At 43.1% G+C, this 17,194-nt stretch overlaps 1 protein-coding gene across 1 annotated transcript in view; it reads left to right on the forward strand.

Moving 5' to 3' along the window:
* Positions 1–7,217, forward strand: part of USP32 (ubiquitin specific peptidase 32) — a 223,798-nt gene extending 216,581 nt beyond the window's left edge. The window contains exons 32-34 of the mRNA XM_070932007.1: positions 300–727; positions 3,842–3,934; positions 6,849–7,217. Coding sequence (XP_070788108.1) covers positions 300–727; positions 3,842–3,934; positions 6,849–7,022 — 695 coding nt within the window. The 3' untranslated portion in view covers positions 7,023–7,217. The remainder of the gene's footprint in view (positions 1–299; positions 728–3,841; positions 3,935–6,848) is intronic.
* Positions 7,218–17,194: the final 9,977 nt, after the last annotated feature.

Consider the following 17,194-nt stretch of genomic DNA (forward strand, 5'->3'; position numbering starts at 1 on the left):
GCAGTTTGGAGAACCGTTAGCAGGAATTTTAAGCAGTTTGGAGAACCGGTAGCGGAAATTTTAAGCAGTTTGGAGAACCAGTAGTGGAAATTTTGAGCAGTTTGGAGAACCGGTAGCGGAAATTTTAAGCAGTTTGGAGAACCGTTAGCAGGAATTTTAAGCAGTTTGGAGAACCGGTAGCGGAAATTTTAAGCAGTTTGGAGAACCGGTAGTGGAAATTTTGAGCAGTTCCAAAAATAGCCACAGTTGAAAAAACACTAATCCATCTGCAAAGCACTCACCCGTCTCTTTCTTTCCAGCGTCGCCATCCTCCGCGAGGAAGTGCACATCCAGCTCTTCAGCCAGTAAAAACCTTAGCCCCACCAGTAGCCCCAGGACTATGGGCAGAAGTAAGGGGCGCCTTCGTCTCCCCCAGCTCTGTAAAAACAAACTGTCGAGCAGCAAAGAGAACCTGGACACGAGTCGAGAGAACGGTACCCAGCCAGATCCAAAGGCCACGTTGGACTCCCCAGGCAGGGAGCAGCAGAATTTGGGGGACGGTTCAGGAGAACCGGTGGCTGCTCAGGACAATGAGGGGCAGCTAACCAACGGATACCTTTGCAAGCTGAGCTCCTCCAGCAACCACAGTCTCAACGGTCACCTGGAAGCCCGCCGGGAAGAGGAACTGGTGGATGACCAAAGAGGAGAAATCTGTATTAATCCCATTTATAACTTATATGCAATTTCGGTAGGTGTCCAATTGCCATCCGGTTGAAGGCTCGATGAGTTTCTTCCCAGCTCAGATTTGGGCTGAGCCATTGCAAGAAAAGTCCAGAGGGGTGCCTTTAAACCATCCCAAAGGGAAGAGCAGGGGGTTCAACAGTGTCTATCCAGGCTTAATCAGAGGTGGGATTCAGCCAGTTCAGACCGGTTCGGGTGAACCAAATGCTAATTTTACATCTGTTTCGCCGAACTGGTAGTTGCAAGGACTGGCTGGCCCCGCCCACTCCGCCCCTCCCAGGAGTCTCCACACAGCCCATTTTGGATGTCAGGTAAGTGAAGAGCCTGCACAGAGGCTCTGGGAGAGCAAAAAACGGGCCTCCTGGAAGTTCCAGAAGTCTGGAAATGAGACCGTTTCCGGCCTCTGGAGCCCGAGGGAGGTCGTTTTCGCCCTCCTGGAGGCTCAAAGAAAAGCCTCCGGAGCCTGGGGAGGGCGAAAAGCCTCCCTCCCCGTAATGCAGGAGGCTGAGTATGCCACGCCCACCATGGCCATGCCCACCCAGCAACTAGGCAGAGAACCGGTTGCTAAAATTTTGAATCCCACCCCTGGGCTTAATCATCAGAATTACAGGTAGTCCTCGACTTACGACTGGCAACCCTGAAGGTTCACTCCAGGGTTGACAATGGCCACAATGGAGCCCAGAATTTGAGCCCAAAATTTCTGTTGCTGAACAAAAGACAGTTGTTAAGTGAGTTTTTGCCCTATTTTACGACCTCTCTTGCCACAGATGTTCAGTGAATCACCGCAGTTGTTAAATTAGTAACGCCGTTGTTAAGTGAATCTGGCTCCCCCCCCCCATAGACTTTGCTTGTCCGAAGGTCGCAAAAGGGGATCCCATGACCCCCGGCACACCGCAACCGTCGTAAATATGAGCCATTTGCCAAAGCATCTTGAGTTTTGATCACAAGGAAGCTGCCGAGGTCGTAAATGTGAAAAACGGTCACAAGTCATTTTTTTTACAGCGCCGCTTTAACTTTGAACGGTTGCTAAACGAACTGTTGTAAATCAAGGACTAGCTGCGTCTGTACAAGCCGGTTGGGATACAAGGAACGGGTTTTCCATCCATTGCCCTGCAATTTGTCAGTCTGTCCTTCCTGTACGGTTTGACAGCGCAGTGTTCCTTAACCTTGTGGATATCCACTTTAAAAGTTGAAATTCTTATATCTTAAAGTCTCCCAGGTTGAAAAAACATTCATGACACATTAAATATTATACGGTAGGCCTGGTTGCTTCTGTTTCTGAAAACAAAGCCTTGCCTTCACTTTCTTTACAAACCTCAGATTATAGAAAGTCCTCAATTTATGACCGCAATTGAGCCCAGCATTTCCATTGCGAAGCAAGACGAAGGTTGAGTGGCTTGCGCTTCATTTTATGACCTTTTTGCCACAGTCTACGTTCTACGAATCACTGCAGTTGTTAAGTGGATCATGCAGTTGTTAAGTGAATCCGGCTTCCCTCATTGACTTTGCTTGTCGGAAGACCAGCTGGGAAGGTCGCAAATAACGGTCACATGAAAGGATAATTGTCATAAATACAAACCAGTTGCCAAGCGCCTCAGTGTTGATCATGTGACCATGGGGGTGCTGCCATGGCTGTAAGTCTGATTATAACCCACTTTTTTTCACTGCCTTTGTAACTTTGGTTGGTCACTAAACGAACGATTGTAAGTCAAGAACTACCTGTATTCCCTTGAAGAGAAAAAAAAAAAATCCATACCATCGCCATCTTGGATTTTCGCTTCCCTCACAAAGTCTTCTCCAGCATCACTCAGCTGCTGGAAGACAGAATTACAGATTAACAGAGTTGGAAGGGACCTTGTAGGTCATCTAGTCCAACCCCCCGCTCAAGCAGGAGACCCTACACTATTTCTGACAGAGGGCAGTCCAGTCTTTTCTCGAAAGCTTCCATTGATGAAGCTCCCACAACTTCCGAAGGCAACTTCTGTTCCATTGTTCTGTCACAAAAATTCTCCTTATTTCCAGGTTGAATCTCTCCCTGTTCACTTTCCATCCATTATTCCTTGTCTGGCCTTCAGGTGCTTTAGAAAATAGCTTGTCCCCCTCCTCTCTATGGCAGCCCCTCAAATATTGGAAGACTGCTATCCTGTCTCCCCTGGTCCTTCTCTTCACTAGATTAGCCATGCTCAGTTCCTGCAACCGTTCATCGTATGTTTTAGCCTCCAGTCCCCTAATCATCCTGGTTGCTCTCCTCTGCACTTTTTCTAGAGTCTCAACATCTTTTTTACATCGTGGCAACCAAAAGTGGATGCAGTATTCTAGGTGTGGCCTTACTAAGGCTTTATAGAACGGTATTAGTACCTCACTTGATCTTGATTCAATCCCTCTGTTAATGCAGTTTAAGATTGCATTGGCCTTCTCGGCTGCAGCTGCACACTGCTGGCTCATATTTCATTGACTGTCCACTAAGACCATCTCCCTGAGCCTTCTTGCTCATCATTGCCTACTGGTGAGAGTGTTTATAGAAGGCGGCTGGGTCTTGAGGAGCCTTTGACATGCCTAAAAATGAGAAGACACAATGTCTATGGAGATTCTCAATCAACCCAGGTCACGTTTGTCCCAAAGGCGCTTTCCAAAAAGCAACTGGTCTTTTTTGGGGTTTGTTTTTTTTCCTTGAAAACCTTTCGCTTCTCATCTAAGACCTGAAGCAGCTTTTTGGATGAGAAGCGAAATGTTTTCAAAGAAGAAAAAAAACAACACCCAAGACAGTCCAGCTCCCTTTTGGAAAAAGCACCTTTGAGAAGACACCACCTTTTAAAATGGTATCTCCATCGCACCACGATTAATTCTCCTTTCCTCTGGCAGAAAGGATAGGATGGAGGCAGGGCCAGATTTAGATGAAAAGAGGCCCTAGGCTATTCCACTTATGAGGCCCTTTCACCTATAGTGAAAGTGTAATTTTAATTTTGCTAACAATTTGAATGTAGGCCCCTCTTGATCTTGAGGCCCCTCTTGATCTTGAGGCCCTAGGCTGAAGCCTAGTTAGCCTATAGGAAAATCCGGCCCTGGATGGAGGACATGAATCACTGGATAACCTTGGTGTCTTGGCTCTCTTCTCTTCCAGTGCCATTCAGGAATTATGGGAGGAGGTCATTACGTCACCTATGCCAAAAACCCCAATGACAAATGGTACTGTTACAACGACAGCAGCTGTAAGGTAAGCCACTTTGCCTTCTGAGAACACCTTCCGTTACATAGGAACCTCAGTGAGGTGAAATGAGCCACCATGATTTCAGGACATTGGATGCTATCATGATATACCATATTTTTCAGAGTATAAGATGCTCCGGGCTATAAGACAAAGAGCCTTGGTAGTACAGTGGTCTAAGGCACTCTGTTATTAAGCTGGTTATTAAGACCAGATGCCTGCAATAACTGCAGGTTCGAATCTCGCCAAGGCTCAAGGTTGACTCAGCCTTCCATCCTTTCTAAGGTAGGTAAATTGAGGACCCAGTTGTGGGGGCAATAAGCTGACTTTGTATAAAATATACCAAAGTATGAAGGCTATTGCTTAACGCATTGTAAGCCGCCCTGAGTCTCCGGAGAAGGGCGGCATATAAATCAAATTAAAAAAAAAAAAAGAAGATGCACCTAACTTTTTGGGGGAGGAAAACAAGAAAAAAACAATCTGCCTCTGCCTCCCAGCAATTTGCCTCCTTGCAGCAAACGGCAAATAGCCTGTTTCAATTTCATTTTCATTTTCAGCACAGTCTGTTTAGCAGAAGAAAAAAAAATCTGTCTCCCAGCGATTTGCCTCCTTGCAGAAAACAGCGGAGGTCAATGGGGCGCGCGGAGGTGGCAATTATCAATGGCAATCCCTGCAGGCTGAAACAGCTGATAGTTGGGAGGCCGATCCAACCAACAATCAGCTGCTTGTGCTAATCAGGCTGCACTGAAGCTGAAACTGAAACGGGCTATTTGCTGCAAGGAGGCAAATTGCTGGGAGGCAGAGGCCAGAGGGTGGAGGCCGGCGGGTGGGCAGGGCTACATTCAGTGTATAAGATGCAAATTTTCACCCTCTTTTAGGGGGGAAAAATGCGTCTTATACTCTGAAAAATACGGTCCTTTTGGCCCACCTGTGCAACAGAAGCCTGTTTCTGGGTGCCCATCAGTCATCTGTCTCAGGAGACCTTGAGTTGGATGAGGTTCTCTTCCACTTGCGTTGCTCCATGTTGAAAGTTGGTGGTGGCCCCTTGTGGATTTAAGACAAGTTGGTCTAGACCAGGAGTGGGGAAAGATGGCTCTTTTATGACTTGTGGACCTCAACCCCCAGAATTCCGAGCCAGCGTGGGAATTCTGGGAGTTGAAGTCCGCATGTCATAAAGGGGCCATCGTTCCCCAGCTCTCATCTAGATTGTCCTGTACTTAAGGTAATAAGCCACAGGATATTTGTTGTTCTTATAGGATATTCCAGATCTCTTAGCTGGGTCTGGGCATTCTTCCAGGGGATGTATCCGTGTCTTTTACTGCATCCTGTCATTTTCCAAGGTTTCCACCAGGATTTGTTTGTTTGTCTATATCCCAACCTTTATTATTTCTTTACAAATAACTCAAAGCGGTGAACACCTGCCCAACACACCTTCTCCCTCCTATTTTCCCCACAACGGCAACTCTGTTAGGTGAGTTTGGCTGAGAGAGAGGGACTGGCTCAAAGTCACCTAGCCAGCTTTTCTATCTAAGGAGGGACTAGAACTCACCATCTCCTGATGTTTGGCCTAAAGTCACCCAGCTGACTTACATGGCTAAGGCGGGACTAGAACTCACCATCTCCTGGTGATTGGCCCTCAGTCACCCAGCTGACTTATATAGCTAAGGCGGGACTAGAACTCACCATCTCCTGGTGATTGGCCCAAAGTCACCCAGCTGACTTACATGGCTAAGGCGGGACTAGAACTCAACATCTCCTGGTGATTGGCCCAAAGTCACCCAGCTGACTTATATGGCTAAGGCGGGACTAGAACTCACCATCTCCTAGTGATTGGCCCAAAGTCACCCAGCTGACTTACATGGCTAAGGCGGGACTAGAACTCACCATCTCCTGGTGATTGGCCCAAAGTCGCCCAGCTGATTTACATAGCTAAGGCGGGATTAGAACTCACCATCTCCTGGTGATTGGCCCAAAGTCGCCCAGCTGATTTATATAGCTAAGGCGGGATTAGAACTCACCATCTCCTGGTGATTGGCCCTCAGTCACCCAGCTGATTTATATGGCTAAGGCGGGACTAGAACTCACCATCTCCTGGTGATTGGCCCAAAGTCACCCAGCTGACTTACATGGCTAAGGCGGGACTAGAACTCACCATCTCCTGGTGATTGGCCCAAAGTCACCCAGCTGATTTATATAGCTAAGGCGGGACTAGAACTCACCATCTCCTGGTGATTGGCCCAAAGTCGCCCAGCTGATTTATATAGCTAAGGCGGGATTAGAACTCACCATCTCCTGGTGATTGGCCCTCAGTCACCCAGCTGATTTATATAGCTAAGGCGGGACTAGAACTCACCATCTCCTAGTGATTGGCCCAAAGTCACCCAGCTGACTTACATGGCTAAGGCGGGACTAGAACTCACCATCTCCTGGTGATTGGCCCAAAGTCACCCAGCTGATTTATATAGCTAAGGCGAGACTAGAACTCACCATCTCCTGGTGATTGGCCCAAAGTCACCCATCTGACTTATATGGCTAAGGCGGGACTAGAACTCACCATCTCCTGGTGATTGGCCCAAAGTCACCCAGCTGACTTATATGGCTAAGGCGGGACTAGAACTCACCATCTCCTGGTGATTGGCCCTCAGTCACCCAGCCCATCTAAGGCTGGAGTAGAACTCATGGTATGCCAGTTTCTAGCCTGGTGCCTTAGCCGCTAGACTAAAGTTGCTATTTCCTGCAGGGTCCTTAAAATAAGCTGCTATACCAGCCTCTCTGATCCCAAACAATCTCCAGTAATATTAGGACCCTTTCAGCAGTTTTCAGCATTTTCTAAATTTTAAATTTTTGAAGTAATATTGTATCATTTCGAGGACTGTTCCCTAATAAGCCCCTCTTCTCCTCCTCTTCCTCCTCCATCATTCAGGAATTGCATCCCGACGAAATCGACACAGATTCTGCCTACATCCTTTTCTACGAACAGCAAGGAGTGGACTATGCACAATTTTTGCCAAAGATTGAGGGCAAGAATATGGCGGATACCAGTAGCATGGATGAAGATTTTGAGTCCGATTACAAAAAGTACTGTGTCTTGCAATGAGCAAAACGGGTTTTGCAAAGGTTAGTCCGAGGAGGTTGCAACCACAAGGCTGGCAAAAAAAAAAAGAAAGAAAGAAAGAAAAGAAAATAAGGTTTTTACTGAGCAGAAGAGCTAGATATAATTTTTATTTTTATTTTATTTTTTATTTTATTTTCCTCCTGTGACCTGAAAGCACAACTAAAGAAAAACAAAATAGGGGGAGAAAGAGAATACTCTAATTAAAATGAGCATTTATCAGAGGGCATTTGCTTTGGTTTCCCATTCTCTTGCTCCATGCCCAGAGGGTGGGGGAACACCCATCGGTTAAATTGTTTTATTTTGCCTTCAGCCTTCAAACTGGCTTGACCTCAGCAAACTAGGACTAGATGCATTTAAAGTTTTGGAAATAACTGTAGTCTGTTCATTCCTTTGACCAATTTGCTCTTAGAGACACCTGAAGTAGATTGGGATTGGGGAGAAAAATGACTTTTGGGGAAGCTCTCTTCCGATTGCTAATGATTAACTTGTAGTGTTGTCTGACAACATGAAATTTCTACCTCCTTTTTCTGAAGTTTTATTCCATTTCCGCGAGGAGAAGAGGCACACGCAGACGGCAGGCACAAGCTGCAGAAAATTCCCCCCAAACTTTCCCTGCTGTTCATTTTCTCGCTTGATGTATTCATTAGCAGTCCCTTTCCGTCGCCTTGAGAATAAAGTTTCCTCTCTTTTTTTTAACCTTGTGGAATTGTTCCAACCTTTTTGGCTTTCAGAGAGGTTTCAGAGGAGCTCCAGCAGCCTGTCAGCGCTTGAAATGGCTGGAGATCTGGAATCTGAGACAGCTCCAGGCTGTTTCTGGGGGCAGGGAGTGGGCTAATTATTTCCATCCATCTCCACTTTGGATGGATTGGGATGTTCTAGGAGCCAAGTGTTTCTCCATGTACTAGAGGGTACTTGGGTAAGAAGTCTGCCCTGGTTGTGAAAATACTTTGCAAATGTGGTTACACTGTCTCCTCAACTTACAACCTTCATTTCACAAGAAGCTAGCTGCTGACTTTTTAGTGTATTGATCTGATCATTGTTGAGACCGGGAAAGTCAAAGCAGGAATCTGTTCCCCAATTCAATCCAACTCAACCCAACCCTACACAAGTCAGTCCAATGCAACTCAACCCAACCCAACTCAGTGCAATTCAACCCAACCCAATGGAACTCAACCTAATGCAACTCCACCCAACCCAACCCAATTCAACCCAACCCAACCCAGTGCAACTCAACCCAATCCAATCCAAACTTTAAATCCAAGAAACAATGGAGCCTGGTTGAGTGTTTGAGCCAACAGTGTATCAGTGATGGCTGATGGGAAATGCGTACCCAAAGGAGGACTATAGGCAGGGATGTTCCTGAAGGAGAGAGATCAAAAAATCCAAGATGGTGTCGGTGACTGATCCAAATTCTACCCCCCCCTTTTTTAAAAAACTTGTATCACATGTGTGCAAGAGATGGGGCTTCAGAAGGGCAGTGACAGCCGCCGTCTTGATTTTTAGGACCCCCTCAAGCAGCCACCCCTCACAATGGAGATGGAGTACGGCCCCTTCTTCAAGACTCCTAGCACGTATCCTTCATTTGTGGCAGACCTTTTGAAGGGAAAGAGTCCTCCCAAATCTCGTTCTCTCTTCCTTGATTGGAGGGAGCGCCAGTCATGATTTTTTTTTTGTTAATTTGCACTTTAAAAATAATAATAAAAAGATAGCAGAGTTCATTTTCAGTGCTTTTGGGATAGCCGTGTGCATGCTTGGGTGCGTGTCCTTTCCGTTCCTTTTCTTTCAAAAAGCAAAGTTAACACGTCTGAATGATGACCGTCGGTGTCCATTCTGCCACCCAACTTGACTGTGCTTTTGATCAGCCAACGGAAGGATTTGTCTCCCGGAAGGAATGTTTATACTTCAAACCCACTTTAGGCATCTTGTGGGTTTTGAACCATCTCTTGATAGAAATTCCCCTTTTTTTCTGTTCTTGTAGGTCAGCCAGAGTCAGAGCAGAGCAGTGAGGTGGGTGGCTGCATAAATGTAATAATAAAACGAAAGAAGGAATTAAACTGGCAGCCATTTCCAGCTTCTGGAATGGAAATGGATTTAGAGAGCCAGGATAATGAGGGAGCTATGGCAATGTTCCCATTTTCAGGTGAGCTCTCTTAAGAATTTGAAAATCCTTCCTAAATCTATATTTATTAAGCCAAGCCCTAAATCAGACCACCCCCCCTCCTCCTTATTCCTCATCTGCCCCAATCAAATGATTAAATAAGGTTGATCAGAGGTTAGGATAAATCATCCACTTCTTCATAAACGAAGCTGCTGAACCAACTCGTAGTGATAACAGTGAGATTTTAAAAGAGCAGCAAAGGTGAGTTTTGCCACTAATTTGGGAGATCTGTTGTAGGACTACGCTATTAAAATATTGGGAAAGAAGGATTTCGTTGAACAAGTGACTTCTTTATGCAAAAAAAAATCTTTAATCTTACCAGGGAGAGGTCTATAACCAGTCTTCCTCCTAACAAGCTAGATTTCTCATCTATATGCAGGGATTTATTCTGTTTTCTGGAAGAGGGAACGGTACTATAATCTCAGCCCACCACTGTTCTTTGAACTGGTCCTGTCAACCTTTCCCTTACTGAAAATCTGACAAAAATTCACATTATTTCAGCTAATTTCCCTGTGGTTGTTTCTTCCCTCACCCCCAAAGCAAAATTGCTTAGCTTTCATTGTCTTCTTCCAACTGCAATGCTTACAGAAGACTTCTTAAAACTCCCTTTTTCCCCTGGTACCATTTTCTGGCAGTTCCATGGCATCGTGGCTTCGTCTAACCTCACATTAGAGAAGACAATTAGTGTTTTCTTTTAAGAAGCTTGGCAAACATGGAGAAGGATCGCAGGGCCTGCTCTTTGATAGGCAGTTTCTCAACTCCCAGAATTCCCCATCCGGCCTGCTTTTAAATGGGTGGACTTCAACTCCCAGAATTCCCCAGCCCGTAAGCAACACAGATCTTAATTCATGCCGAGTAGAGAATTCTGGGAGTTAAAAGTCCACCCAACTTTAAAACATGCTGGCTGGGAAATTCTGGGAGTTGAAGTCCACCCATTTTCAAGGCGCCACGGTTGAGAAACGCCACTGGAGAACACAACAGTTGACATTTGCTCAGGTTTTTTTGGTCTCTTTGAAGCTATTTGTGTCTGAGCAACTCAGGCATGCACTGTGGAACTTAACCCACCCAAGTGAAGTGGCGCCATCATCCGGTGGTTGCCGTGTGAGCCACCTTGTCACTCCCATTAGTGTGTGCATGTGTGTGAATGTTGCAGACGGGGTCATTTCAAACTCAGCTCTTCCGCTGGAGCACGGCAGAAGGTCGTGGCTCATCCTAAGGAGAAGAAGGACCTAGTGTCTCTTAGCTCAGGGGTCTCCAACCTTGGCAACTTTAAGACTTGTGGACTTCAACTCCCAGAATTCTGAGAGTTGAAGTCCACAAGTCTTAAAGTTGCCAAGGTTGGAGACCCCTGTTTTAGCTTATCGTCCAGGAACAAGCCACCATAATCTCCTATGTAAAGTCCCATAATTCCTGACTGTGCTGATGAGGCCTTCAGGAAAGTGTAGCCCAGCGTAGCTCCTGACAACCAACTTCCCACACACACACCGATTCTAATGGGTGCCACCACTCAGTTGTGTGATTAATAGCGCCACGTTCCTCTTGCCAAAACTAAGCCAGCATCTTGTTGAACACATAGTATGATGCCTGTCAACCTTGTGATGTACTTAGCGGGGTAGCCAAATCCTCCGGGTGGGTGGGGAGAGAGATTTTAACAATGCATTGGCCCCTAATGTCCATTATCTTGATCTCTCTGAGCATGGAGAAAATCCCCACTTTAAATACAGGAGGGGACGATCACCTCCGTCTCTCTTTGAAGGTCTTTCCATGTTTCTTTTGAAACTGTTTGGTTTCAACCCAGCATGATCGACTCGCCTCGTCTTTAAATCTGCCATGCTTTGTTACATTGGTTGTAATGATTAATATTTTTTTTTAAGAAAAAAGGTTAAATTAATTCCTAAATTTAATAGGAAAAATAAAACACAAAATGATTTAAGTTAACGGTTTAACTATATTCGCTCTGTAAATTATTGTATAAAACCTATTGACAATGCACTGAATTTAGAAAGACCGTGTACATAAGTACTGTGTAAATAATTTAAAGGAGAGAAAAAAAAAGTATTAATGTATTGGGATATGAACTGTATTAAAAAAAAAAAGAGTCCAAGTAACTGTATATGGAGTGAACTTGTCTATCTGTAAGTATATTATTCAAGCAAATTAAATACTGTGGATGCAACTCACTCTGTCGACCGATTCATCATTGGAACATTTGAGGGGGCAGCTTCTCTATAAATTAAATTACTCATCAATTTTGATACCGGTAGGAAAATAACACCATGAGGTGACCTTCCTCCTGGGTTATCCATTACCTGAAAAACAAATCATGTAATTCATTCATTCATTCATTCATTCATTGAATTTATGTATATATAATCCTCAATTTATGACCACAATTGAGCCCAAAATTTCTGTTGCTAAGCAAGATAGTTGTTGAGTGAGTTTTGCCCCATATTACGACTTTCTTTCCACAGTTGTTAAGTGAGAATCACTGCCAGTTGTTAAGTTAGTAACACAATTAAGTGAATCAGACTTCCCCATTAAGTTTACTTGTCAGAAGGCTGCAAAAGGTGACCACGTGATCCCCAGGACACTGCAACCGTCATAAGTATGAGTCAGTTGCCAAGCATCTGAATTTTGATCAGGGGACGCTGTAAGAGTGGAAAAATGGTTCTAAAGTCACTTATTTCTTACAGTGCCGTTTTAAGTTTGGTCACAGAACAAACGGTTGTAAGTTGAGGACTATCTGTACAGTACTGCCAAACTCTTCTAGAGGCAATTTTGGGCGGCTTGCAAACATTAAAACTGGTAGACATTAAAATGATAAAAAAGTAACAACCATAAGAGTAAGTATGGTTAAAAAGTACAGTATAATAAATTTTAACAACTGGTGAGCCTATGAATAAAAGTTATGGATCGATGTTGGGATTCAAAAATTTTTACTACCGGTTCTGTGGGCATGGCTTGGTGGGCGTGGCATGGCTTGGTGGGCGTGGCAGGGGAAGGATACTGTAAAATCTCCATTCCCACCCCACTCCAGGGGAAGGATACTGCAAAATCTCCATTTCCTCACGATCAGCTGGGACTCAAGAGGCAGAGAATAGATGGGGGCGGGGCCAGTCAGAATTTTTACTACCGGTTCTCCGAACTACTCAAAATTTCCGCTGCCAGTTCTCCAGAACTGGTCAGAACCTGCTGAAACCTACTTATGGTATGGATGTACTTATTTCATTTATGAACTCTGCAGCCAACAGGTGGCAACGTTTACTTCCAAATTCTTCCAACTTCCAAAAAGTTTGTCGTTAATTTCATGACATCTCGGGTTTCACTCTGTTGTTTCTTGACTTAGATAGAGTTGGAAGGGACCTTGGAGGTCTTCTAGTCCAACCCCCTGCTTAGGCAGGAAACCCTACGCCACTTCAGACAAATGGTTATCCAACCTCTTCTTAAAAACTTCCAGTGTTGGAGCATCCACAACTTCTGGAGGCAAATCGTTCCACTGATTAATTGTTCTAACTCTCAGGAAATTTCTCCTTAGTTCTAAGTTGCTTCTCTCCTTGATTAGTTTCCATCCGTTGCTTCTTGTCCTGCCCTCAGGTGCTTTGGAGAATAGCTTGACTTCCTCTTCTTTGTGGCAACCCCTCAGATATTGGAAGATTGCTATCATGTCTCCCCTAATGCTTCTTTTCATTAAACTAGACATACTCAATTCCAGCAACCTTTCTTCATATGTTTTAGCCTCCGGTGCCCTAATCCTCTTTGTTGCTCTTCTCTGCACTCTTCCCAGAGTCTCAACATCTTTTTTACATCTTGGAGACCAAAACTGGACGCAGTATTCAAGTGTGGCCTTACCAAGGCCTTATAAATTGGTATTAACACTCCACGTGATCTTGATTCTATCCCTCTGTTTATGCAGCCCAGAACTGTGTTGGCTTATTTGGCAGCTCCTGCACACTACTGGCTCATATTTAAGTGATTGTCCACTAGGACTCCAAGATCCCTCTCAGAGTTACTACTATTGAGCAAGGTACCATATATACTGTACCTGTGCATTTTGTTTTTCTTGCTTAAATGTAGAACCTTCTGGAATCTTTTCTTTATGAACAATACACCCCCCCCCCAAAGGAAAATGATGTTGCACATTTACATTCACAGAATAATTCCAGGTGAGATATAGATGATCTGTGGCTTTCTCACTATAGGTAGTCCTCAACTTAACAACAGTTCATTTAGTGACCATTTGGAAGTTTTCACGGCACTGAAAAAAGTGACTTATGACCCTTTTTCACACTTAACAACTTTTGCGGTATCTCAATGGTCACCTGCTTTTCAGAGGCTGCCAAATATAGGAGCCTGGATAGTTCAACAGACAGAGCACTGTAATTTAACACCAGCTGTCTGCAATTAAAGTAAGATCGAATCTCGCCAGGCTCAAGGTTGACTCAGCCTTCCATCCTTTCTAAGGTAGGCAAAATGAGGACCAGGATTGTGGGGGCAATAAGCTGACTTTGTATAAATATACAAAAGCATGAAGGTTATTGCTTAACGCATTGTAAGCCGCCCTGAGTCTCCGGAGAAGAGCGGTATATAAATCAAATTTAAAAAAAAAATAGCACTCTTGTCTGACTTCCTGAAGGTCCAGGTGTGTCCCACAAGAAAGAGCACATCCGATTCTCAGGCAGCCCCCCCCCAAAGTCACACAAGATTGGGCCATGCTTTCGAGAATAGCTGCCAGGTGTTGGTGAACCCTGGCACATCAATCCAAAACTTCATGGCACGTTACCTTTGAAATACATCATAGGTTTGCCATCACTGATCTAATGAGAAAATGAATGTGAAAAGGTTCTTCTAAGAAATGCAGGGAAAAGAAAATGAAGAGAAGAGAAAAGAGAAGAAAAGAAAAGAAAATTATATGGAGTGGAGTAGAGTAAAATAGAATAGAACAGAATATTGGAATGGAATGGAATGGAATGGAATGGAATGGAATGGAATGGAATGGAATGGAATGGAATGGAAGAAGAGAAAATATGGAGTAGAGTAGAACAGAACAGAATATCGGGTTGGAAGGGAAGGGAAGGGAAGGGAAGAGAGGAGTAAATATGGAATGGAATGGTATAGAAAATAATAAAACAAAATAAAACAGAACAGAAGGAATGGAATGGAACAGAATTTAGAATCGAATCGAATAGAATAGAATAGAATAGAATAGAATAGAATAGAATAGAATAGAATAGAATAGAATAGAATAGAATAGAATAGAATCTATTGAGAATAGAGCAATAGAATAACAACAACAAGGAATGGAATGGAATGGAATAGAATAGAATAGAATAGAATAGAATAGAATAGAATAGAATAGAATAGAATAGAATAGAATAGAATAGAATAGAACAACAGAACAACAGAACAGAAAAAATGGAATGGAACAGAATAGAAAACAATAGAATTAGAATAGAATAGAATCTATTGAGAATAGAACAACAGAACAGAAGGAATGGAACGGAACAGAACGGAACAGAACAGAATAGAATAGAATCTATTGAGAATAGAACAACAGAACAGAAAAAATGGAATGGAATAGAATAGAATAGAATAGAATAGAATAGAATAGAATAGAATAGAATAGAATAGAATAGAATAGAATAGAATCTATTGAGAATAGAACAGCAACAGAAAAAAATGGAATGGAATAGAGTATTTGGTCAAGTGAGATTAGACGCACAAGGAATTTGTTTCTGGTGCAGAAGCTCTCCATGAACAAAGCAATAAAGTAATAATCATAATGATATTACCAAGAATGTAATTTCAAGGACCCTCTAAAAGGATGCAAATGACCAGCTGTCTGCAAGGAATATAAATCCTTCCATTCCCCACCATCCAGTCAGAGCTGAAGAAGCTTCTTCGGATGAGAAGTGAAACATCTTCAGAGAAATGTCTATGGAGATGCTCAGTCATCCAGCTCGTGTCAGCACTCCAAACTACATTAGTTCCAGTGCTGACATAAGGAGGAGAAGAGGGGGCATCTGGCAAGAGAACACTTGACTTTTCACCTACTTATTTTCCCTGAAGATAATATCGCCTAGGAGATGAGATGGGAGGGGGGACATTCCTGGGAGCTGAAGTAGTAGATATGGGGAGAGTGATTTGGAAGATGGCCAATGAGACGCAGAGAATTGGGGAACGGAAAGGGAAGGTTTGGGGTCAGGAAGTCAGTGTTGGCTATGACATAATCGGGGACAGATTGTCGTGCTTAATAAATGAAAGATTTCATCCAAGACTATTTGTTTGGAAATGCAATTTATTTGAAGACGACACCGAAACCTGACATCATGGTTGTCCCAAAGGTGCTTTTTTTTCAAGAGGCAACTGGACTTTCTGATTTTTCTTTGAAGACGTTTTGCTTCTCCTCCAAGAAGCTTCTTCAGCTCTGACTGGAGGGTGGAGAATGGAAGGCTTTATATTCCTTGCAGACAGATGGTCATTTGCGTCCTTTTAGATGGTCATTGAGGCCACTTGGAGGTTTATCTGTGTCCTCAGAGTCACCTGAGTGGTCCAAGTGGGTGTGGAGCTTTCTTGGAACTGCAATCTACAACGCAGTCCTTTCAACAGTTCCAAGAAGGCTCCACACCAATTTGCACCATTCAGGTGACCTTGATCTTCAAAGCAAAACCAGAAAGTCCAGTTGGCTCTTGAAAAAAGCACCTTTGGGACAACCATGACCTGGATGACTGAGAATCTCTAGAAGACCTTTGCAAAGGCTACTAAAAGCATCAACCCAGCAAAGATTTCCTCAGATACCTTCAAAAGAAAAACAAGAGAAGAATCCATCTAGATATTGGAGTGGAGACTCTAGAAAGAGTGCAGAGAAGAGCAACAAAGATGATTAGGGGACTGGAGGCTAAAACATATGAAGAACGGTTGCAGGAACTGGGTATGTCTAGTTTGATGAAAAGAAGGACTAGGGGAGACATGATAGCAGTCTTCCGATATCTCAGGGGCTGCACAAAGAAGATTTGGGGGTCAAGCTATTCTCCAAAGCACCTGAAGGCAGGACAAGAAGCAACGGATGGAAACTAATCAAGGAGAGAAGCAACTTAGAACTAAGGAGAAATTTCCTGACAAAACAATTAATCCGTGGAACAACTTGCCTCCAGAAGTTTTGAATGCTCCAGCACTGGAAGTTTTTAAGATGTTGGATAACCATTATTATTTTTTTTTTAAATTTGATTTATATGCCGCCCTTCTCCGGAGACTCAGGGCGGCTTACAATGCGCTAAGCAATAGCTTTCATTCTTTTGTATATTTATACAAAGTCAGCTTATTGCCCCCACAACTGGGTCCTCAATTTACCTACCTTAGAAAGGATGGAAGGCTGAGTCAACCTTGAGCCTTGGCGAGATTCGAACCTGCAGTAATTGCAGGCAGCTTAATAACCAGCTTAATAACAGGGTGCCTTAGACAACTGTACTACCAAGGCTCTTGGCTCATTTGTCTGAAGTGGTGTAGGGTTTCCTGCCTAAGCAGGGGGTGGGACTAGAAGACCTCCAAGGTCCCTTCCAACTCTGTTATTATATTATATTATATTATATTATAGTATAGTATAGTATAGTATAGTATAGTATAGTATAGTATAGTATAGTATAGTATAGTATAGTATATTTTATTATTATATTATTATATTATTATATTATATTATATTATATTATTATTATATTATATTATATTATTATTATATTATATTATATTATATTATATTATATTATATTATATATTATATTATATTATATTATTATATTATATTATATTATATTATATTATATTATATTATATTATATTATATTATATTATATTATATTATATTATATTATATTATATTATATTATATTATTATATTATATTTTCAGTGGACAGCAAACATGATGGTAGGGAAGAAAGGAAAGGAACAGCTCAATTCCTATTTTAGGCTCTCAAAACAAGGCACTTGTCCCCACCCAACAAT

The sequence above is a fragment of the Pituophis catenifer genome, unplaced genomic scaffold (assembly GCF_029215685.1).
Source record: "Pituophis catenifer annectens isolate HBS135680 unplaced genomic scaffold, rPitCat1.0.hap2 SCAF_1, whole genome shotgun sequence".
NCBI lineage: Eukaryota > Metazoa > Chordata > Lepidosauria > Squamata > Colubridae > Pituophis > Pituophis catenifer.